The sequence below is a fragment of the Trachurus trachurus genome (genome assembly GCF_905171665.1).
Source record: "Trachurus trachurus genome assembly, chromosome: 19".
Classification (NCBI taxonomy): domain Eukaryota; kingdom Metazoa; phylum Chordata; class Actinopteri; order Carangiformes; family Carangidae; genus Trachurus; species Trachurus trachurus.
Window position 1 is genome coordinate 5,764,506 of NC_139913.1, and position 24,517 is coordinate 5,789,022.

The 24,517-nt window shown below is 42.3% G+C and overlaps 1 protein-coding gene across 1 annotated transcript in view; it reads right to left on the bottom strand.

Moving 5' to 3' along the window:
- The window catches only part of myo1d (myosin 1D), a 114,011-nt gene that overhangs the window by 20,229 nt on the left and 69,265 nt on the right, over positions 1-24,517 (bottom strand). Inside the window, exons 17-21 of the mRNA XM_083994551.1 lie at positions 20,090-20,313; positions 19,328-19,466; positions 17,875-17,979; positions 17,672-17,785; positions 9,085-9,239 (exon numbers count right to left, since the gene is read on the bottom strand). Of these exons, the coding sequence (XP_083850677.1) occupies positions 9,085-9,239; positions 17,672-17,785; positions 17,875-17,979; positions 19,328-19,466; positions 20,090-20,313 (737 nt within the window). The remainder of the gene's footprint in view (positions 1-9,084; positions 9,240-17,671; positions 17,786-17,874; positions 17,980-19,327; positions 19,467-20,089; positions 20,314-24,517) is intronic.

The following is a 24,517-nucleotide window of genomic DNA, read 5'->3' on the forward strand; positions in this document are numbered from 1 at the left end:
ATTTCATCAGTTGATAAAACTAAAAAGAGCAGCTAAACGGAGGAAAAAGAAGGAAATGATCTCAACAGTGTTTTAAAGCAGCAGCTGAAATGTAACGTGATTCAATGAAACAATATAAAAACACATTCATGATCCCTGAGAATCTTTATCTCCCTATTAATGGAATAAAGTCAATGTCTGATATTATGACTACAATATCCTACACCGACGCCGACATGTCTGATGACCACAGCTCATCACTGCACACTGATTGGTTGTTACCTGAACCAGGAGTGGATCAGAAGCAGATCAATACAGCTCCTTCTTCAAACCCAGTGTCCTCTACATCCTATTATCTATCTCCAACCTCTTATTTGATTGTTTTGAGTTCGCTCTGCCTCACTGCTCTCTTTTTGTACTTCTTCTACCCCAGACCAGTCACGTTTTGCCCCCACCCCTCCGTCCTGCAGTGTCAGGGGCAGAGACACTGGAGAGGCTAAGTGTTCAGGTCTTAAGAGAAAAAAAAAGAGCATAAACAGAATATGACCACATCACTCTGACAGATCAATGCCGCACACACCACTGCTGACTCATGCTGTGGGATGGGGAAGGAGAGGGGAGGAGGGGTGAGGGAGGAGAGGAGGAGGGGAAGGGAGGGGTGAGGGGTGAGGGTGAAGGAGAGGATGAGAGTGAGTGGGTGTTTGATGAGGACAGAAGGACAGAAGGAGGTGGTGGAGGTCAGAGGAGAGTAAGACGGAAGAAAAGTATGAATGGATGGAGCCACGCTCTGAGTCATACGAGGGCGGTAAATCTGTAAACATCTGTCACTGAGACAGATGTGGACGGTTTAGAGAGGAGGGAGGGAGGGAGGGAGGACAACTGAGACAGATGTAACCCCCCCCTGAGTTGGCTCTGCAGCAAACCAGTGATTTCCCCATCAGTGGATCCACTGGTTCCCAGTCTGGGTGTTAAAGGGAAAGTTCAACATTTTGGCAAATTGGCCCATTGCCATAATCCCTTTAGTCATAGCAGTAGGTTCGTTACCTTTAATTATCAATGCAAGCTATTTTTAGAACGGCGGAGCAGAGCCGTGAGCTGCTCAGAGCTACGCTACGGAGGCTAATGGGATTTCTTGGTTTCCCTCATCAAACTCATCAAATACACAATCCAACAACTCCAAAACGCTCTGGTGGACAAGTTGTGACCTGCACATTCACCACGCTATGAGATAATAACAGAACGTTACCAGACGGAGTTGTTTTAGAGGTAAATTCATGCAAAACCGCTGATGTGCGTTGCCTTCAGGGGCAGTTTTTCATCAAGCAGTCTCTGTATTTACCTCTAAAACAACTCTGTCTTGTAACGTTGTGTTATTATCTCATAGCGTGGTGAATGTGCAGGTCACAACTTGTCCATCAGAGCGTTTTGGAGTTGTTGGATTGTGTATTTGATGAGTTTGATGAGGGAAACCAAGAAATCCCATTAGCCTCCGTAGTGTAGCTCTGAGCAGCTCGCGACTCTGCTCCCCCGTTCTAAAAACCAACAATTAAAGGTAACGAACCTACTGCTAAAACTATAGGGATTATGGCAATGGGCCAATTTGCCAAAATGTTGAACTATCCCTTTAACCAGCCCACCACTCTGCATCAGACCGGGTGGATGGATTTCCATTACGTTTCCCCACAGATGTTTATATTCAGCATCAGCAGTGAGTCCTAATTAGTTTCCAGTCTTGCTCTCATGCCACCGTGAGGTTGATATTTTTAGTTCATAATAAAATGTCACGACGAACCACTCGATCATCTGTAAATTGATTGTCTATTTTTTACAAACATCCGAATCCAGAGATGTGCAATTAACAGTTCAATAAAAGGACAAAAACAAGCTGCAAAATCCTGTCATCTAACTGGGATTAAAAAAAGACTTTAATTTAGTTCTCGATGTTATGACTCAAAATGTTTCAGTGCACATGAATCATCATCGTACTTAAAGCATCAAATGTAATAAATGAATAATGATAATGTGTCGTGATTTAAATCAAAACTGTGTCAACTTAATTTGCTTTTTTCATATAAAATCATGTTTATTTTTCTTCTCATGGTGCAAAGCCTGTCGCTGATCGAAGCTGCTGACTGTCAATACACTTTAAGTCCATTGATGAAACGTTACAAAACCATCAATCTCCTCTTTGCACCAAAACCCACACAGGACAACAGCTGAAGGTTAATAAAGTCCTGTCAATGATCCCCATCACCCACACACACACACACACACAGCCACCCCCACACACACATACATACACACACACAATCAATCCAGTGCACAGGGTTTTTCATTAGTCACCGTGGACCCTGTCAGCGGTCGGTGCAGCTGAACTCGAGCTGTTGCTACAGAAACAATCCACGGTGCTTTTCTGAGAAGAAGCCGCTTCCAGCTGCTCGCACAACAGAAACAACGACGACGACGACAGGAAGACACAGGGGCTTATGGGAAGCCGGGGATTTACAGCTGTCAACCAGAGGGGCGACTTTGTCATTAGGTCATGACTGAGAGACACACAGAGAGAGAGAAATAAAATGTCCAGGAAAAGACACATTCACACTGTTAAAAAAATGACCCATTGTTGCTAAAGTGAGTCAAAACAATTTAATTTTCTTGGTTAAAAGTAACAAGAACATTTCCGCACAGCTGTGAAGATGTCATGTTGCATCTGACGGAGCGAAATCTCACAACTCTCAAGTTTTTTGCCACCTGTGAGAGTCGAGGCTGCGGATGAATAATTCAACACGAGGCTATTTTTAAGTTCAGATCTCAGTGGAGAAGGTGTGAAGCAGTATGTGTGTCTATGTGTGTGTGTGTGTGTGATGCTGTGCTGCTGCTGACTAATAAACCAGGGAAACTTTGGCAAAATGAATGAGAGGAGAGAAAAATGATAAATGAAGCTGTCAGAGCTGCTCAGAGAGACAGTTAAATGATTGCAGGTTAAACTTCAGTGTAACATTGGTAAAACTTTAAGACGGTCGACTGATGGAGGACGAGGGTTGGAGGCCACGGCCACTTCCATTACATCAATTTTCCTGTTTGTCTTTGGACTCAAATGAAATGTTATGACTCATTTCTATTCTGAAAAATCTTCCTTTACTTGGCCTGAAACCTTCACAGGGTCGATTCCACATCTGCCAACAACAACTCCTCAAAATCTTTATTTTTCAACACACAGTATCATCCTATATCATCCTGTATTTTTAAAGGGGATATATTATGGAAATATCACTTTTTGAAGGCTCTTTAACATACAGTATATTTGGGTGTTTGTCTTGCCTTCCAGCCCCAAAAATGTGAGAATTAACAAAAATAATCTGTAATGTGCAGTTTCCCTAGGTTGAAATCAAACTTTACGAACTGTTCCTTCAGTTGTCTTTCAGTGATGTAACTAGTTTTCGAATTTGCATAATACGTCTCCTTTAACTGTGTAAGTTTAAACTTTTCATCTGAGCAGTGTGACAGATCTAAGGATATTGCTGTTTATACAGTACAGTAGGTGCTGTTAATAATAAAAAACTTAAATTGAGAATTGAATAATTTCATGGGAACGGTTATGACTCAGAATTGAAATTTGCCATTTACAGGCCTAATTATAAGTAATTAGTGAGTGAAAGCAGACAAAATCAGTGCAGCGGTGACACATAACTCTGTTGCTGACAGAATTAGTGACGTGGGAGTGAAGATTATTCCACATTCACAAAGTCAAAATAAACACGGCGGAGGAGTTGAATGGAAAATAAACTGCAAAAAGCATCGACACAAACTCCAGACACTCTAAAATGCTTCAGAGGAAATCAGTGCTAATTTGGGACTAATGGTCTGTTGTTTATTACAGAGGCATTTAAATAAAGGTCAGATTGTCTCCTCTCACTGTTTGTTATCAGACATTGATCAGGTGATCGGCAGCAGAGGGTCGAACCATGGAGTCATCGCCTGAATCTCTCACTGAGAGTCGGAGTGTGACAGATGCAGGTTGTTTGCTCTGCTCTGCTATCCAGGCAGCCGACTGTGGGTGTGCTGCAGTGGGATGCACGGTAACACACACACACACACATTTATACAGACACACAAAACACACACGACAGAGAGAGAGAGAGAGAGACAGAGAGAAAGGGGGTGGATGTGTCTCATCTAAATATAGGCCTCCACAGCAGCACAGCCTTAAATATTTCATTACCTCCTCTCCAGAAATGAAGAAGAGGGAGGGAAGGAGGGAGGGGGGGAGTCAGGGGAGAGAAATGGAAAGACTGGGGGAGAGACGGAGATGAAGAAATGGAGGAGTGGGAGGCGGGAGGGGAGGAAAGGGGTTGGGGGGGCCCATGAGGGGTTGAGCTGAGACTGAGATCAGTACAAAGGGGATATAGTCAAAAATAGGATGTAGCAAAAAAAAAGCATGAAAGAGGGAGAAGGGGGGAGAGAGGAGGGGGAGGCTGAAGGCATGGGAATCTAATCCTCCCTCCTTTTTATGCAAAATAAGAATGAGGTATTTCTGAATTTCTCTAGACAACTGGTGCGTCATGGCCGATAAGAGGGTTATCTTCTTATGGAGGCGTCGCCGAGAATCTCTGAATCACTTCAAGTCGGAGGCAACTCGGGTTGGTATTGATACGTTTCTGCTTGTCACTATTTCACCAATTCAGTCCTCAGCGCAAAAAAAGAAAGAAGAAAATATCAAAATTCATAATGACATGAAAAAACAGATTAATGCCAAGCAGATTTGGAAAGTGTCAAAAACAAATCGAGCCTCAAGTATCCAGACGCAGGCGTGACAGGAAGAGGGTTTATTCCCAGCAGCGGTGTCATTCTGCTTTGGCCTCGCTGTCAATTTGAGGAGGATAAAGTGCTGCTTTGTTGCTGCTGTAAGCTGCCCTTCTCCCTGCATGTGCATTGTGCATGTTGTGCACTGTGCAGCATGCTGAAGGAGAGATAAAGGTTAAAGCCACATCTACAGGGAGCTGCAGCAGCAGCAGCAGTGGCAGCGGCGGCGACAACGTTGCATGCAAAAGGATCAGGCGGGGTTGCGGATACAGCGTCGCATGCAGAATGTCTCTCAGGAGGAGTTCCTTCTTATGCAGACACACAAATACAGTCAAACTCACACACACACGCACGCACACGAGCATGCACGCACTTATTTGCACATGTCGGCGTCGTGCCCTTTGTTCTGTCACTGTTTGGCGGTGATGGATGAGTCGGCACGCGAGGCACATGGAGGGTCATTACGCGCGGCCCGGTGGAGGCCCCACACCTACGGAGAAATGGGCTCCACAGTGAAACAAGATACCATCACAGAATGGCAATGATGGAGGACCTGCACCCACACACACACACACACACACACACACACACACACTGAGATAAGCAGATGCAGGCACATCTGTCTGCATGCACCACACAACACAACACTCCCTCTCTCTCTTTCCTACATACGCAATCAGACCCACAAAGAGAGACAAACGTGCACAAATCAATACATGTGCCAGACCGTTGCGCAGCAGGAGTCAATTCAATTATCAGTGGAACGAGCGATGTCACTGATCTAAAAACACGACTGATCCAAACAGTGATCGGAGCAGCAGGAGATCACAGGGATCAGGTGAACTGTACAGTGGGAAGGTCAAACGACACTGTTTGACCTCTTTGATCCGACTCTCTGCAAAGTTTTGGCGAAACTTTGGTTTTGGATTTACTGTACAGACAAGTTTGAGTGTTTGGGTGCATGTTCTCCCCTTTCTGCTGCATCACAGAGAACAAGGGATGGGGTGGGGGGGTGGAGGCGGAGCATCTGTGACGTTGGTGAGTGGAGGGTTTGAAGATTATAGATCTGGGTTTTATATTTGTGTTTGTCCCCGGAGCCAGAAAATCACACGTTTGGTAAAGATAGGAAGAGCGGAGGAGTCGACACATCTCTGACTGTATTGAATATTTTCAGTCATGCTAATGATGCAGCTCTATGGACTGTCACTGACTGAAACCTCTCAGTAATTACAATGAATCATTAATGATCCCTAGAGGACGACTCTGACTTTAGTGATCACCTGGTGCAACCAGCAGGTTCAAACCTTCATTTATCCTGCACTTTTTTAAAACTAATTCAAAAATTGCACAAACAAAGTTTGTATTTTTTTTTGTTCACTGTCAACTTCTATCGTTTTCCCAAACATACTTTGGTTTAAGCCTCAGTATATTATATATTGAACTATAAAAATCACTTGCATCTTGTTTCCTGTGTATATATACTGTATAAACCTCATGTATATATGTGAATATGCAAATATGTGTGATTGTGTGTGCATGTGTGGGTTTAAGATGGCATACATATGATCATTTACTTACAGTACACTTGCACTCTGATTGATTTCAAATTGATTTTCTATGACTGTTTTTACTGTAACTATGTATACCTGTTGTGAAGCACATTGAGTCTGCCTTGTGCATGAAATGCGCTTTATAAATAAAGTTAAAGAGAAAAGAGAAAGAAATATATATATATATATTTTTTTGCCATTGTGTATGCGTATGTGCATATTTTAGTTTATTTTACTTTATTTATTTTTGATCAAGTTTTATCTACCTATATCTTTCTATCTGTGTATACTCTGTACTCTATGTATATTACGTTTCATTTTTCCATTGGGAGCTTGTTTGTAGCAAAAGAAGTTCCCTCCGCGGATCAATAAAGTAACTTTGATTCTGATTTAAAGAAACTGGGTTATTGATAATCCACATTGAATGATGATAAATTACAGATATAGAATAGCAGCATCAACCTTGGGGCTTTTCATTTTAAGTATTTGGGATGCTGAGCTCGTCCTCAGGCTCTTTCAGTTCACGGTAGTCAAAGTATCAGCAGCAGCATGACACAGGAGCCCCGGCTTTGAGATAAAGTATTCAACTGTAGAGGCTGTTTTGGACTCAACATAATCATCCAGTCATAAGGTCTTAAATAAAATCATGTCAGTGAATGAAAACAGGAATGACGGGAAAAGAAATAAAAAATGCCAACGATGGGTACATCTAATCACTTTTGGGAAACCTGCTGGATTTAATGACAAATCCAATCTGGTGAGTCAAAAAAAAAAGAAGCATGCTGGGTTTAAACAGGGACAAAATGTCTAATTAGTGCAGGAATGGAGAATAAAAGGAAGGTAGGTGGCACCATGTGAACCTCTGTGACATCCGATCCTGACCCTGCTGCTTCTCTCCGCCTCCTGATGTTCAGTATCTATGAGGATTATTCTGTCTCTATGTGTTTATGAACAAGCTGCAGTTAGCTGAGGTGACAGTCCTGCTCTGCTCCTCCTGGGATTAAAAAACACAGGATCAAAGTGAAACCACAGTGGATGAATGAAATCACTTAATTCACATGTTTTATTCTTTATTCTACTTCCTTTTAAATTATTTCTTTGAAGCGTTTTTGGAAGGAAAGAAAAGGAAGGGGATGCTATTGAAGTGTCGCTAAACCATGTGTAAGCTGCTTGTAATACTTACTTGTTCACATTTGGCTAAATATTGTGATAGGACACAATTAATACCATGTGACAGCATTTTTGGTATTTATTATATAACGATATTCGGTTACGCAAGCCCATTCTGTTATATAATGACGCAAAAATGTTTTTATATGAACCTTCAACATGAACTTGAGGGTCATTTAAACTCTCTCCTTGTTTTTCTGATGTGAGTAAGAACAAGAAGAAGGACGACGACATGTCTCCTGTTCTCAGGATGCAAGTTTTACCTTATGAATCAACAGAACCGAACTGGATCCACCTTGGGAATAAAATATTATTCATGTGTGTTTAAGAGCTTGTTGTCCAAAGGTTCTGTCCTGAAATGAACCTCAAGTCAATCTCAAGGTAAGAAAGAGGAGGCGACTGCAGGAGATTTCATCTAAGCGTGTAATCTACCTGCGGTTTTCTTTTTCTTTGAAGGACGGAAACAAAAATAAACGTCCAGAGATTCAGAACTTCCTGAAGAGAGAGCGCTCCGAGCTCGGATTAAGTGAACATTAGGGTTCGGGCGAGGACAGATGTGACTGTGACTGTGTGTGCTGTGCTCTATCCGTCCCCGTAATCCTCCTGCCACAGGTCACCTCGGTCAATGCGGCACATCTGGAACAAAAGCATCTGATCTGATATTGTGTCATTTCAGCTGCTGTGTCCTTTCAGGCTCTGCTGCGCTTTTTTTCCCGCCCCCCACACACACACACGCTGGTTCTACTTTGCCACACGCACAGGTGGATTTAGACCCTCACAGGTAGAAAAAAAATCATGTCTCGCTCTTTTCAGGATCACTTATTTTAATCTTTTCATTACGCTGTTTGGACTTGTGTTGATACCTTTAAAAAGAACTTAAAGACTCTCTTATTCAAACAGGCATTTGGTTAACCTGTTAACCTTTGTATCTATGCTTTTCTTGTATGTTTTTGTCTTGTTTTGCTCTGCCTTGTTGCCATTGTTTTAACACTGTGAAGCACAGAAAGGTGCTATACAAATAAAGTTTCTTCTTCTTCTTCTTCTTCTTTTTTAATCATGAGCCAGTCCTCCAGGCTTCTCTGCATCATCTACATGTGAGATGTTTAGGACACATCTGTAAATTGCAGCTTCAGAAAACTAATGCATGAAGAGAAGAGGAAAAAAACAGATGTGTGGAGACATCCTTTCAGCTTCAAAAAACTAACCTGCTCTTCGCATCCACATCTGTCCCACCCACAACCACCACCAGTCATTTCACAACCTGTGTGAAACTGAAGCATCTTATTCTGTTGTTGTGCTGCTGGTTGTTATCTCAGCTGTGCTGGGTTTAGATGAGGACAATACGCTGATCATTAGCTGAGAACTATTTTCTCTGAACAGTAAACACAGGAGGAGGAGGAGGAGGAGGGAGATCTTCACTGTGGTGTCACCCACAGGTCGTTTCAATCCAATAAACTCTGCTCGCTGCTTTTCACACATTTTATGAAAACAGATGTAAACAACAGTAAGTAGTTTAGCTTCTGCCACTACTTGTTGACCACTGCCCCCTCCCTCCCTCCTCTCCCCTCCCACCATGGCTCACCTCTTGAAGTGGCTGAGCAGAGTGCCAACCAGCTCCCCGATGCGGTTCTCATTGGCTGGCACCAAGCCCTGCAGGCACACCACCAGGTCCCGGTTGTCCTTGGTGTGGAACACCACCAGCTGGTCTTTCCCCGGGGACACGCTCACTCCCGTCACCTGAGAAGGACCGAGAGAAAGGGAAAGGGAGGGGTGAGGCGGACATACAGTTTAATGCAGACACACGAGCAAATAGAAGCAACAGAGGAACACAAACATGTGCAAAGGCAGGAACGGTGTGTCATGTAAACCATCTGTATTGTGGATAAACACCGACGCACACACACAGATGCACATGCATATTACAGAGCTGGAGCTGGTGCTGCAGCCCAGAGGGGACCACGTGAATTCACCGGGGGGTGGGGTGGGGTGGGGGTGGCTGCAGATCATCATCTCTCACGTCCAGAAAGGGGAAGTGAAGGGAACAGACCTGAGGAATCTGGTCAACGCAGCAAATTTTCTTTTGTTTTAATAGGAAAAGAAAAACCCAGCAGAAAAAAAAAACTGCTGATGCTGTTTATTCTAACAAAACCAGACTAGACAAATAAAATGTTCATATGAGCTCAATTTAAATCATCTGAGTGAATAAATGAAGAGCTAATTAATTAACCTGGTAGGCCTCACAGTCCTGCACATTTGGGAAACCGAGATTATGATTATCTCTCTATCTATTTGTATATTTATCGTCTAAGGCAGCTTTTACCATGCACTCGAGTCTACAACTAATTTCCCCTAGGGTACAATAAAGTTAGGGTATTCTATTCTATTCTATTCTATTCTATTCTATTCATCTATCTATCTATCTATCTATCTATCTATCTATCTATCTATCTATCTATCTATCTATCTATCTATCTATCTATCTATCTATCTATCTATCTATCTATCTATCTATCTATCTATCTATCTATCTATCTATCTATCTATCTATCTATCTATCTATCTATCTATCTATCTATCAATCTTGATCTGAACTGTAAAGAGCCAAACATTATTTCCTGAGAAATTGATTAAAAAAAAAGGCTCGCAAATATTAAGGAAAGTGATTTAAAAATTTGTCACATCCACACTAATAAGGTTTTTTTTGCATAATCCTGCTTCCAGACAAACAACAAACAGCCACAGGTGAAAACATCATAATTGACTGAATGAATAAATTAAGGCCGGTATCTGGTATCTGGTGTCTGGTGGTGGATGGGTTTTTTTTTTCCTTTCTCCCACTCAGGACTTGGAGGCTTGGAGGAGTAAGACGTATTGATCAGCCTCCTGTAGGACCAATCAACTTTTTTCCAATCACAGCCTCTAAAACCACCACATCCCCCCAGAGGAAGGCAGCGGGGCTCATCCTGAAACCCCAGTTAGCCGGTTGGATTTTTTTCTATCTTTACAAAGCTTCAAAGTACACACAGCAGGAAGAAACAAAATCTTCCCAGCATGAAAAAAAGTGCTCAGGTCTCATTTCTCTTTCTCTCATCCTTTTTTTTTAAAATCCTTTGTGCTCTTATCTCCCCTCCTCTTTCGCCGCTCCCTCTCTTTTAGCCGTTTATTTCTCTTTTAATTTGTCTTCCTAAGCTGAAGTCGGCCGGGTGCATGTTGAGGAAACAGCCGCGGGGCAGCCAGTCAGGTGCACTAATATCCTCTCACCAGAGTGTAATGCTGAGACAAATTCTCCATCCGGGGGAGTAGGGATGTGTGTGTGTGTGTGTGTGTGTGTGTGTGTCTGCTAGGGAAAGCAGCTATAGCTTATTTAGCCCGAACATGATGCCTGTGACTTCGGAAACAAACACTTCACGTAATCACCATGAATTAAAGCCCAGAGCAATACTTCTCTGTCGAGCCATCCACCCACAGTTAATTGCATGGAGCCAATTACATTTACATTTATATTAAAGGCTTAACTGATTGGAACGACAGTTGGTGTCCTAATGAGTCGGCTAATGATACATCCTCGTTCTGTTTCCTTGTCTCATTTTTTGTTTTTTTGTGTGTCTCGACTCGAGTCTCCCAATCAGTTTTTTACCCCCCGAATACGAAATCCATTAGAGGCATTTATCTGCCCCGCCATCTGCTCATCGGTCCGTCCCGCAACAAATCTGAAAATAAACTTGAGGACGATGATGAATTTCAACTTGGCAGAGAGTGTTTTATGAATGGCGGCTGAATTGTGAAGCAGTTTTGATTTTTCATTTGTGTCAGAGACCAACTCTATCTTGTAATTACAACTGCATCTGTGTGCGATCCATACAGTATCAGTGTTGAGGCATGTTATTGTGTCAGGGCATGAATTCCTAATGAATTGGCCCCCTCCTTTGACACTCACTGATCATTTGCTCCCAAGATCCAGCTTCTCATTTGTGAGGATTTTCTAATTTTCTTTTGCTTGTGTGACAAGCAATCAGCTAGAGGATTGTCATTTATAGAAAACAGTGTAAGAATTTGATCCTAAGATGCCAGAAGTTTCACATGTGTCAACCTTTATCAATACTTTAGACACAACTAAATAATATAAAAAACTGATGAATAGCTGAACTCTTATTGGTCATAAAACATTCTTTCTTGAGTGTCATCCTCGTACTTCTGCTTTGCCGTAGCTCAGGGACGATCCTTCAGCTTTTTCAAGTCCAAACAAGTTGACGTGTTTATTTTAAAGCAGCAGGGTTTAGCTGAAGGACAACTTGTTGCTGATGTTTGGTTTCCATTTATAAATGCCACGCTGCCAAACAGTGAGTGTATACATTCAGTAAAAGCACTGAAGACTAGTGTACAGTGTGCAGAGGTTGAAAACATGCAGTTAGGACCACAGTGGTTTTCTGCTAAGTGCTCTCTGGTCTGTTCTGGTCTGATCCACTCTTCGCTCTGTGGTTTGTCATGATGAAGCAGCAGGTTCTCCCAGTTTATTCTTATGGGAGCAACTTATTGGTTATGTAACGCGTCCCAGCAGCCCTGCAAAGACAGGAAGGGGCGGTAGCGGCGGCGGCGGTGGTGGGGGCAAAAGCAGCAAGAGAAAAGTCTTGAGGCTCTGTGATTAAATGAATATAATATAATCAGCTTAGCTGTGCAGCCATTCATGTTGGGAGGCTGTGAGGGCAACGGTGCGACGGACACTAATGTTTATGGGGCATAAAAATAAAATAAAAAGTAAAAAAAACTCCCCCCTCCCTGCAAGTTTCCTCTGAGATGCATGAATATATTAACACTATTGCAATATATGCTTCATCACATCCTGATCCTGATGTCATGCATTAATAGATTTGCATAATCTGAGAGCTACTTTCAGAGAGCAGACACTTCGTCTCCTTCCCCACTTAGTGAAGTAGAATATGATGCTGCTGCTGCTGCTGCTGCTGCTGCACATGCAAACCGTTCATTTGAGTGTGCAACATAAACAGAGTCTATATGGCCACCACTGCAGCTGCTGCTGTGGGTGGTGGATGGTTGTGGAGGAAAAAAACAAAACAAAACAAAGGGGAAGTGAAGAGATCAATGGATGAATGAAGATACAAAAAAAGAAAAGAGAAGAGAGAAGGAACGTGAGGAGAACCAGAGCTGGAGGGATCTCTCACACACACACACACACACACACACACACACACACACACACACACACACACACACACACACACACACACACACACACACACACACACACACACACACACACACACACACACACACACACACACACACACACACACACACACACACACACACACACACACACACAAAGCCTCAGCGGAGGAAGAGTGCACATACAGGAGACCGATTTGTGCACATGCCTGAACGACACCAGACATCAGCTGATCTGCCCTGCCGCTCGGTATCCATGACAACACTGTCTCCTGGGAAGTTGGCATGACAACAACGGGAAGAGAGAAGCGGCAGCAGCAGCAGAGGGAGAGGGCGAGAGAGGAGAGGAGAGGGGAGTGGAGGGAGGAGGTGGGGGAGTGAGACGAGACTAAGATAGGGAGAGGGGAGAGGTGGGTGGGTGGAGGGGGTGGGAGGCAGGAACAGAATGAAAAGAGGATGGATGGAAAATGGAAGGTGAACAGGAGAGAAAAGATGGTGAAAAACAGTGAGATGACTCACTTGTGCACAAAAAAAAAGAAAAAAGAAAAAAAAAAAAAGGACATTTCACCGTTTTCCCTCCCGGTATCAGAGAAACACAGCGTAATGATCTCTCTACTGCAGCACCGGGGCTTTAACTGGTGGATAAATCCTGGGCCAGACTCTAATAAAGCAGCAGCGGCCATGTGTCAGCGAGGCCGTTCCCCCGCTGCTGCCCTGCAGGGCCGGCAGTAAAGCCCCGGTACAGGAGGAAGCTGTGGCGTGGTGTTAGCCTATCAGTGCTAATCAAGAATGAGCTAACTGCTTTCCCCTCTGTTTGACCTTCTCCAATCAATAGCTGCACGTCACGCCGCTGTGGCTCTGCTGCCGACATCTCTCTCTCTCTCTCTCTCTCAGTCTCTCACCCGCCTTTGCACTTTTGCACCTTGACCAATTCAATCTCCCTTGCAGCTTGACATTTACTGCAGTAAAGAGGGTCTGGTGGTGTTATGGATGCAGCAGAGCAGCAGCTACAATCGCTCTTAATGATGTTGAATAAAAAGATGAATGGACTTTACACAACCACAGCTATTAGTTCAAACGCGGAGGGAGTGATGCAATTCAGTACTTTTCATCTTTTAACCAAAAGATCTAAAACACAACATATTTGTCTGTGATATGACATTATTTAAAGATTTACCAGTGTTCACGAGAGCTTCAGGTGCAGCTGGGAAATCAGAAACTCTGAGATGATGCCTTGTTGGTTTTTTCCCTCTCATGGGATTTGTCAGCAATGAGACATAACGAGATAAAGCCGGTGTTCATCCTTTAGAGTCCATGTTCCAGGGGATCATGATTTTATCATCACAGCTCCACTTATAAACCTCCTCAAGCACTAGCAATTTCTTCAAATCATTTATATTTGATTATCCACGACCACGCGCTCTGTAGTGTTTCTACAGGCACTTTGTTTTTGTCGTTTTATATATTCAAGTTGAAAAGACCAAGACCAAAACCGAATACTGGTCAATGATTATTTTATGACTTTTTATGACATTATCTTCCTATATTGAATCAATTACATCTGCCACTACCACAATGACTCCATTTACATATGAAAATTATATTAAATCATGCTGCTATCAGGCCCAGTTGTAGCTGCTATTCTTTCAAGAAGAGGATTTAAATCTACAGTCTCAGTTTTTATTGGGGACTATTTTCAGACGTGGATTAATACACTTCTACTTGTGAGTATATTTGCACCAACTGGGTGGAGTCAAATAGTTTTTGGACAACGAGACTCAGACCAATGAGAGTCTTTGAGGCGTCTGACCCACATTTCATTGTTTCTTTGGTCTTTTCATGGGATTTATTGACAGTAACAAAGACTCTGACTTATTCTTCAAGAGCTTAAACATTTCAATAATAAAAAAAATAGTGATTTTCGTCAAAGGGGATTAAAAATCCTCTGGTTCTGATGTGTGTGTGTGTGTGTGTGTGTGTGCGGCTCAGTGTGGAGTGTATTACTGCTGCTGTGTCACTGTCGGGGTGTGAAAGCTGTAAGCCATACTGCGTGGCCCCTTGTCCTGCTACAACGCTGCTGGCTGCCCATATGCCTTGTGTGTGGGACTGAGCCTCATCCATCAGCTCTGTGTGTGTGTGTGTGGTGTGTGTACGTGTGTGCGTGTGTGTGTGTGTGTGTGACACTGAGTCTGTGAATGAACAATAACTAAAACTCTGCTCAGCTCCTGCTGCTCTCTCTCTCTGCCACCATCTGTCTAAACTCCGTCTCCCTGTTTCACTTCCAGATGCAGCTCTGACACCGGCGCTGGGTGTCCGTCTCTAGGCTCTCTAATTTCCCTCCTGTCATTTTTTGTCAGATCGAACACCGGGATGTCTTGTCGACAATTGTCGCAGTTGTCACCGGCACCGCACACACCGGCTCGGTATCTCACTCATTTTTTTTACCCAGACGACGGGGCGTGTCCGGCCGCCGCCTCGCAGATTAATGGGATTACACATTCACTTCCTGCCTCGTTCCTGCCTCACCTACAAGGTCAGAGGTGCAATGAGCTGCAGAGGCAATGTGTGTGTCACAGCAGAGGAGAAATACCATCCGTTTACATGTTTATTAAACGCTGCTTTGCCTTTTTCATCATTAAAGGAACAGTTCAACATTTTGGGAAGTTATTTGAGTCCAATAACAGAGAAAGAACAATTTATCTGGAGCAGGTTTATGGGTAATAACTAAAAACTCATAATGCACATTTTATGCACATGAGTCGTATTATATTACCCTTTCTGCTGCTAACAGCCTCTCATCCCTCTGAGATATACTCATATGTTCATTTACTGTAATGAACTCCCATTGCTCCACTCCACAGAAGAATTTCACATTAAAAGCCTATCAGCCATAAACATATTACCTGGAAATGAACTTCACTGACATAAAGTTAATCACGAAAAAGCTAAAATGGAAGCAACTGGAATCATTTCTATTAAAAACACTATGAATAAATAAATAAATAAATAAATAAATAACAGGACCAGCAGCAGGAGAGGGGAGGAGGAAATTACACAGCTGGAAATTGCTGCTGTGGAAAAGTGCAATCGACAGAATTTGCCGTGTCAAGCTGTTATAAGAAATGTCACCACCCTTGAAAATGTTTATCAGCAAACAGCCTTGGAGTCAGTTAGCTTAGCTTAGCTTAGCATAGCTTAGCATAAGGCCTGGGGACAGGGGGAGCAGCTAGCCTGGCTCTGGCTAAAGCTAACGAACCACAGGAGGACAAACTGTTCCTGAGTCATAAAAACACAAACAGAAGCCTTTGTGCCTCAATTGTGTGAAAAAACAACAAGTCCCCCATGAAGTCAACACACACAGGACACATTTACCATGGAAACAGGCTCATGTGCAGAGTGTGTGCAGCAGTGTTAATAGGCCTATCACAGCCTGAATATGAATTAAACGCAGCCAATTGTGGAGCTGAACGCCGGGCTGTGCATGTTGACATGCTGCCACAGGAAAAAAAAAAACAGGCTGATGGGAAATCAGAGATGATGGCGTCACCTCGGCCACAGCTGTTGTTTATTATTTGGCTGCCGCGTACAGCAGAGTGTAAACAGGGACTGTAGGCTAAACCTCAACCAGACCAGCCACAGTCAGCATCATTACTGATGTCTCAATGCTGTATAGAGTCAATATTTACAACAGAAAGCCACAAGTACAAGTAGGCCTTCAACTAATGATTATTTTCGTTCTGATGGATGTGTTGATGTTTTTTCAAATTAAAATCAATGTATAAAATTGTGAATGAGCCCTCAGGTGTGTTTGATCTGTTGAATAAACTGTGCAAAATGCAAAAATATTCAATTAATGATGAGACAAAACAGGGAAAATAAGCAAATCCACACATTTCAGAAGCAGAAACCCGTATTTACCTGGTATATGTCTTTAATAGTCTGCTAATTATCTAAATAACTCACCGTAAATGTCTTTATTTCCTTATTGCTTTATTGATCCTACTCAGGGATCAATAAATGCAACTTATCATTTCAGTGGCAGTGTACACATAAACTGAAAAACAGAAAGTCTGTATTTGTGCTATTATACACATATATATGAAGTACATGTGTCTGAGCCTTACATTGCTGTCTTTTATTTATGTCTTGACATATACATGTGTGTTTATCTATCAGATTTATCTTTTGAATTATTATTATTGATAATTAGAGGATTTTCCTTGTTATATAAATACATATTGAGTAAAGCTCTGAGTTCTTATCGTTTGTTTCTCACCTCTGGCGAAACAAACCCTAAAAATGAATGACTGCACCTAAATGATGGTTATAAATAAGTAATTTCTAGCTGCGTCTTGTTGATGAAGATGTATTTGACAAGGAGGATTTGCAACAATTAGATCAAAGTCATTGAGATAAACACAACGTTTGTGCATATTTTCTTATTTTTTAGAATAATTTATTAACCTGATTCATCTCAAAAACACCTTGAAGTGTCTTTGTGTACAACTAAACCAAACTTCCCTGAATTCTTATCATCATCGCCGATAAAATTTTAATCAAGGCAAATAAACAGAAGCTCATGACGGGTGACGTCTGTTTATTCCCCTCATTCATCTTTAATATTTCTATATAAATATGAAACCCACTCAAATCTTGCTGCATCTGGTTCAATCAACAGGAAACAACTCTGCGCTAATCTGATCTGCAGCTTTTTACTGTGACGGTTCTTCCATCCTGAGTGGATCGCTCTCATTGTGACTCACGCTGCGCAGCCACACATGACGCATCGTTTTATGGATCTGCATCAACAACACGAGCCAATATGTGTGTGTATGTGTTTGTGTTTGTGTTCGTGTGGGAGCTCGTTGGAAATCTGCATTAAGAGGCCGTTACCTCTGGGTCTAATGAGCCGCTCTCTGTTTACCGCCCGTGTGTTTGCAATAAAGAAAAGGCCGTTAGCGGGGACAGGAAGTGTCTTAACTTACGTTGTAGAGGGGGATGCTCTTCATGGGCTTGTACTGCTTCAGGGGGTCCATCTTGTACAGGTGGCGGTCGGTGATTAGCACGGCCCGGTCCTCCGCCTTATGGAAACGGTTGATCTGGGAAACACAAAACTCTTGGTTAGTCACACGAAAACACACAACACACACTTCATTTCATTTTATATAACACACTAGTCGCCCTCTACCTTGCGCACGTTGCACGAGAACAGAACTCGCATGAATTTGTCTTTCCGCTGCAGCTCGCTGGAGACGAGCGTGAACGACGACGCTGTGTCAGGACTGTCCCGCTTCTGCAAGAAAGAAAAAAACACACACACAGATTGATCCTGTTTAAACACTCCAGCTCCATTTAACATATTCACAGAAATCTCTGGTGCTGATCGGGTTCACACAAGGTCGGTGAAAAGGAAACGTACATCTTATCCACATTCTCATAAATCAAGGCAATAAATCTAATTTATGTTGGTAGGGAGAGAATTATGAATCACATAATGAACCAAATTTACTGCCAACACAGTTTTTTTTAATGAATAAATCGCCTGGATCCAACGTAATTAAAGTGAGAACAGTCACAGCACTCATGTCTAACTCTGGCTTAACCAACCAATCAACCACAGTTTCAGTCCAGAATATATAAGTGGTCTTCACTGCACGGTTATTAACTGTTCCTGCTTCCTCTGCAGTCTCCACATCAAACGTGCTGTTTAATACCAGTTACTGAATAACAGTGCTGCATTACAGTCTTTTAAAATATAATAGTTAAGTTAATATGATACAAATTCTCACATTTGAGAAGCGAAAACCTGCAAGAATTCAATATATTTGCTGGTTATATGACTTTAATTGTCTAAATAACTCATAGTAAATGTTTTTATTCCCTAATTGCTTTATTGATCTTACTCAGCGATCAATAAATGCAATTAATCATTTCAGTGGCAGCGTAAACATGAAAACTGTGAAACTGAAACACATACATGGGTCTGTGTCTTTCATTTCTGTCTTGTATTTATGCTTTTACATAAATGTGTTTATGGTACTTCTCAGTTTTTGTCTTTTGAGTTATAATTATGTATTAGAGGTTTTTCCTTGTTATAAATATATTGAGTAAAGCTCCGAGTATCGTTTGTTTCTCACCTCTGGCGAAACAAACCCCCAAAATGAGTGATTGCAATAGTCATGATTTTAGCTACTGTTATTCATAATTACTTAACATAAGTTAATATGATACTGGGCCAGACATGACGCCAGGTACCATACCATGTTTTCTAAAGTATTTACACGTTTTTCTGAATAATTTTCCGCTTAAAAGATGCAAAAGTTTTCAAATGTGTTATGTTGAGCATGAACAACTGTAACAAAAAACTTTAGTCTAAAATGATCACAATTTAGTTTTATAGGCAGGACTGAATAGCAGCAGGCAACAATATTAGATGCTACAGATGTGTTTTTCTTGGTATAATGTATCAAATATATTTTGCGATTCAGTACTCAGACCTGATATGGATTTGGAGACGTCGTTCTAGTGCTTTGTTACAGTTTAACTGGTCCTTTCCAGTGTGTAAAGCCATATATAGCATCATTATTATTACTCATTTTATTCTCTTACTCCACCCCACCATCACCATCACAACTACTCACCAGATAGTTTCCTTCCCAGGCTCTTTGGAGGCCCAAGTCTGCCCTCTGGCCCTTGAGGGCCTCCAGGCAGGCCACCTTGGCCCTCACCTGCAGGGTCTCCTCTGGAGAGAGGCGTTTGATCAGAGTCCATGCCCACCACCTGGAGGTAAACACACACACACACACACAAAGAGAAAACTAAAGGACGGAGGGAAAAGAAGGTTTCTCCTGCACAATAGTAGGTGCAGTGTGTCTACAGTGGAGCCCAGCTGTTCTGCTCTTATTGGCCTTTCACTCAAACATCCTGACAGCCGACATCATTAACCAGGAAGGCTACTTTCTAACCGTGCCCGGTTTCAGATAGAAAAAAGAAAAAAAAACACACAACAAACAAACAGGCGTGGGGATGAAAGGCAGTGATGAGGCTTTGATGGAGGAAGAAAAATCAATGCCCAGTGTGAGCCCTAGGCAGAAGGAAACGTGTGTAAGCTGCTTCAAATGGACTCATCTGGATTTAAAACAACACATGAGCCCGTGTGTCGTCTCCTGCTGCCCTTCCACTTTTAGTTCAGCCAATTTTAGGAAAGCCATTTGTTTCAAAAAGACAGTGATTTAAAAAAAAAAAAAAAAACGTTCAGTCTGAAATGATTGTTCCTTTGTGTCTGTTTGGAGTCGCATAATTGAAAATGCACGATACATAAGCCTCCTCTATTATAGGAGCCACTTGAATCTTGAAACAGCAGCAGTTAATGATAAAAACGCTGTTAAACGGAGCCTGAGTACCTGTTGTAGATGCTCCTGAGGGCCTCTTCAAACTTGCGCAGGACTTTGGGGGGTGTCGGCCACTTCACGTGGCGGCCGTAGTCCTTCATGGACCGCACGTTCTTGAAGCGGCGGTTCACCTCTCGGATGTAGGACTTGACTTTGTAGCGGCGGTAGGCCTGGAGGATGACGAGGGCCGCTCGCATCCGCCGGTAACGCATCCTGGCTATGGTGCCTCTCCACACCTGCACACACCAGACAGGACAATGTCATCGCAATTAAAACACAACATCATCATAAAAGATTCAGAATGAGGTTTTGGCTTTGTTCAGGTACAAAACTGACAAAACGTCCCATAATGCAATTAAAGATTTCCATTTATTAGACACTTCCTGTCTGGTTAACGCCAATATATTTCAAATAATAACTTTAAACACAAGTTAAAATGCAAATTCTCAGAGCACAAGCATGTTGATCATGATGTTTTGTCATTATCAGACACATAATTGAATTTTAAATCAGAAACAGACAAAATTCATCATTTAATAAAACAAAACAGGTCAAAAATAGACTGAAAGCTACAATATCAATCTCATTTTCCCATAAAAACCTCCTTTTATTAACTGAGGCCTCTGTGTAACAATATGTGTAGTGGCCCTTTAAGCAGACAAGGAACTTTACTAATGCAGGAGGGATTATGGGACGTTTAAAAAAAACCTGCAGGATCTAGATCTGATTTATTCAGTAGAACATCCTCCACTTCTCCCTGGGCTATTTTTAGGCTTTTATGCACTGGTAGTAAAAAAAAAGAAACGTGACCATAACGAGGTACAACCCCTGCATTAAAGTTTGAATCATGAGGAGGACGGTGGCTGCGATATAAATACAGCTGATATATATCAAGGTGTAATCTCCACGGCAGCCTTTTTTTTCTCTCCCCCCCAATTCACAAGTGTTTTATTTTATTTCTCTTTATTAGAATTCACTTTACATATATTTACTGTGTTTACTTGTTACACATCGGTGCTTGTTGTGTTTGAACAGAGAGGATTCAGACAGAAACAGGGTCTAAAATAAGAACCCCCCTGTAACCAAACATAGGCTGAATGGCTATCCGACCCTCTACCATGAATAATAGATGTAAGTGGGACCCCGGGGAGCCATAACTCCTCATCCACCCTCACTAAAAATCACCGCCATATGCTCCCCCCTTTTACTGTATACTCACTCTCTCACACGCCCTCTCAATTATTTACCCATTTATTTGTCTGCACTGCACTGCACTGTACCTAAATAATACTAATAATACTAAATAATAACCAGGTAACACGAGTGCAGGCGGTGGCACAAACCCCCGACAGTGACAAATTAAAGCTCCGTTTGTTAGAGTCCTGCACACTCCTGGATATCATCGCACTGTAATGCACCGTAATCACGGAGATCATGAATATTTAATCTGTCGAAGTGTGTGTGTGGGGGGGTGAGGGGGAGGCCCACGGCAAAGAAAAAGGATTTCTGACATTTGCATAATAAAACTGTGGAGGAGGGAGGTGGTTTTCACCTGATGAGACTTGGCGGTGTAGTAAGAGGATAAGTCACGCTCCAGTGGAAGATGGGAGGTTAATTCACGCCATCCCAAAACTAAACCACACCAGCTGCAAGTTTGTTTTTTTAAACTTTCTAATGTTAAATATCTTTTTTTTCTCCAACTGAAGGAATGTGCAGCCTCTTCTGTTGATGTAGTTCAAAGCCGGGACTTACTGTATCTGAACAGAGGAAGAAGAAGCTGATTCACTATGAGATCAATGAAGCGAGGGCCAGTCTGTCATCTAATCATCATCATCATCAGGCAGGCAGTCTGGCCGGCCGGCCGCTCTGGTCACGCAGAGTTTCTCAGAAATTAAAGCTTTAATTTCAAATTTTTCAAGCCCTCATGTTTATGTAAATCGCGTGTTATGTCCGATAAGCCCAGATCAGCCCCATCAGGCCAAAAAAAAAAATTAATAAATAAATAAATAAAACTAGAAGAGAAATCTGTCACCGGGACGTTGACTGATAAAGACCAAAAGCTACTGACCTGGTTTTAGTGTATTTTTAGTTCATTGTTACGTGCGCAGAGCTGATTCTGTCCCGTCTGTTGTGGCTTAAAGATCGTGAAACGCTGACACGACATGTTTAAATCACCTGTTGTGAATAATAAATATAATAAATAAACAATCCGTCCACTCGGGGGGACTGAAATAGCTTCTATCTAACTGTTGTGTGTTTCTGTTCGTCCTAAACGACGACCTCGTCCTGCACGCTGCTGCTGCTGCTGCTGCACTACTGTCTCTGATACATAATGCATGAGAGTGAGAAAAAAGAAAGAAGGAGAAGAAGCAGCAACTACATATTCATCGCTAATCGACCTCTGTGATGACTCTCCCACATGCTCATGGGTGACAGCGGTGGGAGGCATGAATGGGTTTCACCTACTAACCCCCCCTTTCCACTCCTCACCCCCCACTCACCCCACTGCAGCTGATGTAGTTGTCACCGTGAACAAGGTTAAGAGTTTTTTCCCTTTTATTCAAACTCAGGCTGTATTCAGAGCGTTACGGTAAATTATGCAGAGTTTTTCCAGAGCAGGAACTGGATCAAACATTATTGTAAAAAAAAAAAAAATAGCCCCAGAGTAAATGTGAGAGTATGACTGAATTTAAATTGGAGTTTAAACCTTTAAAAAAACAAGTGAATTATGTAAAATTATGTAGGAATGTCTGATTGTATTATTATTTTTTTCACTTAAAGACATACACTAATGTATATTTGAGTGCTTGACTCTCTCCTTTAAAGCACATGAGGCCAAAGTTGGTTTTCATTTATATCATATTATTTGGTTTTTCAGTTTTTTTGCACGTTAAAACAACAATATTATGAATCCTAATAATGAAAAATGTTGGAGTTCATGCTTTAAGAGGATTTTCCATTATGACTGTGTTCCTTCATAGTATCAATGGTATCATCAGTGCATTAGTTATTGATCTGCTCACCTTGACCTGACACGAAAATGCATTTTAAGCCACGTTACAGCAGATGTGTGCAGATGTGGTCCAGTTCTTCTCCATTAGTTCACAGTGCTACAGTAAATCCTGCTTTGTGTGTGACACATAATCAAAATAATACGTGCTTGTCGTCGTATCTGGCTTGAATTTGGATAATTGACCTCAGGGTTAAAAGCCACAAACATTTAAAGACAAACAATTAAAATCCTGTTTGTTCACAAAAGGCATTTTGCTTGTTTCATTTTCTGCTGTGTTTCCTTAATTACATCGTTTACTTCCTGAAAAACAATGTCCTTGTGTATTTGTATATCTTTAAGCCTCTAAAGATATTTCCTTCTTGGTTGTGAGGTATGAACAGGTACTGATCTATCCTCCTCCCTCTGATTCTTCTTTATTTCTATATTTTTCTCACTCGTTTGCACTCGTTTGGTGGATTTTCACATACATCGTTGATTTATTTTCAAAAGTGTTGTTTTTCTCAATTATTGATGCAGGGACTGTATTAGATGTGTCTGCTGTAACTTTGCTGCTGGGGAATTAAATCTTTTCTTTCGCAGAGATCTTATCTGTGAAAACCAACTGTCTCTTGCACACACACACACTCACACACACACACACACACACAGTGTCTGCCCATATGTGCACATGAGATACACTAAGCATGAGAGCACAAAGTGGCCAAATCTGATTTTCAGTGGGAGTTCAGTTAAGATGTTGCCTGACTAATATCCACATGGCGCAGCGGCCTCTGCCAGATCAACAACTGTGTTTATCTGAGCTACAAATCACTGATTATGTTGTAAATGACTGTGAGGTTGGGGGGGGGGGGGTTGGAGGGGTTGGAGGCAAAAAGAAACGACCATAAGTCAACAATGAGTCAGTGACGACCAGCAGACATAAACTGTCTCCTCTGTCTTTGGAGCCTCATTAAGGTGTGTGACAGGTGGAAAGTGTCGAGGGGTTAGAGTTACGACGGGGCTGCGCCGACACAAACACGCCATAAACCTGTTTTTTTCTTTCCCTCTCCTCCCTCCCTTGCTCCTCAAACAGCCTGGCTGCGATGGCGGTGGCGAGCTGATGAAGACGACACTCGGGGGAGATAGTGGATAAATCAGGGCCAATAACAAGGCCCCTGACGGTCTGCCCCCTCGCTCTCCTGGCCAATAAAGCCATCTGATCATCCTTTTAGAGACTGTGCCATCATGGAGTCGGCCCCCTCGCCGCCATCGCTGCTGCCGTCGCCGTCGCCGCTGTGCTCCGGGGCCCTGGATTTACGAGCTCATCAAAGCCAGATTGGGGATCTTTTTCGTTGCAACAAAGCAGGACAGATTGCTGGGAGGGGGCTGACCGCTTTGAAATGCAGACTGGGTATAAAAAGGGCAACTGGTGCTGGAGCTGGAGGGTT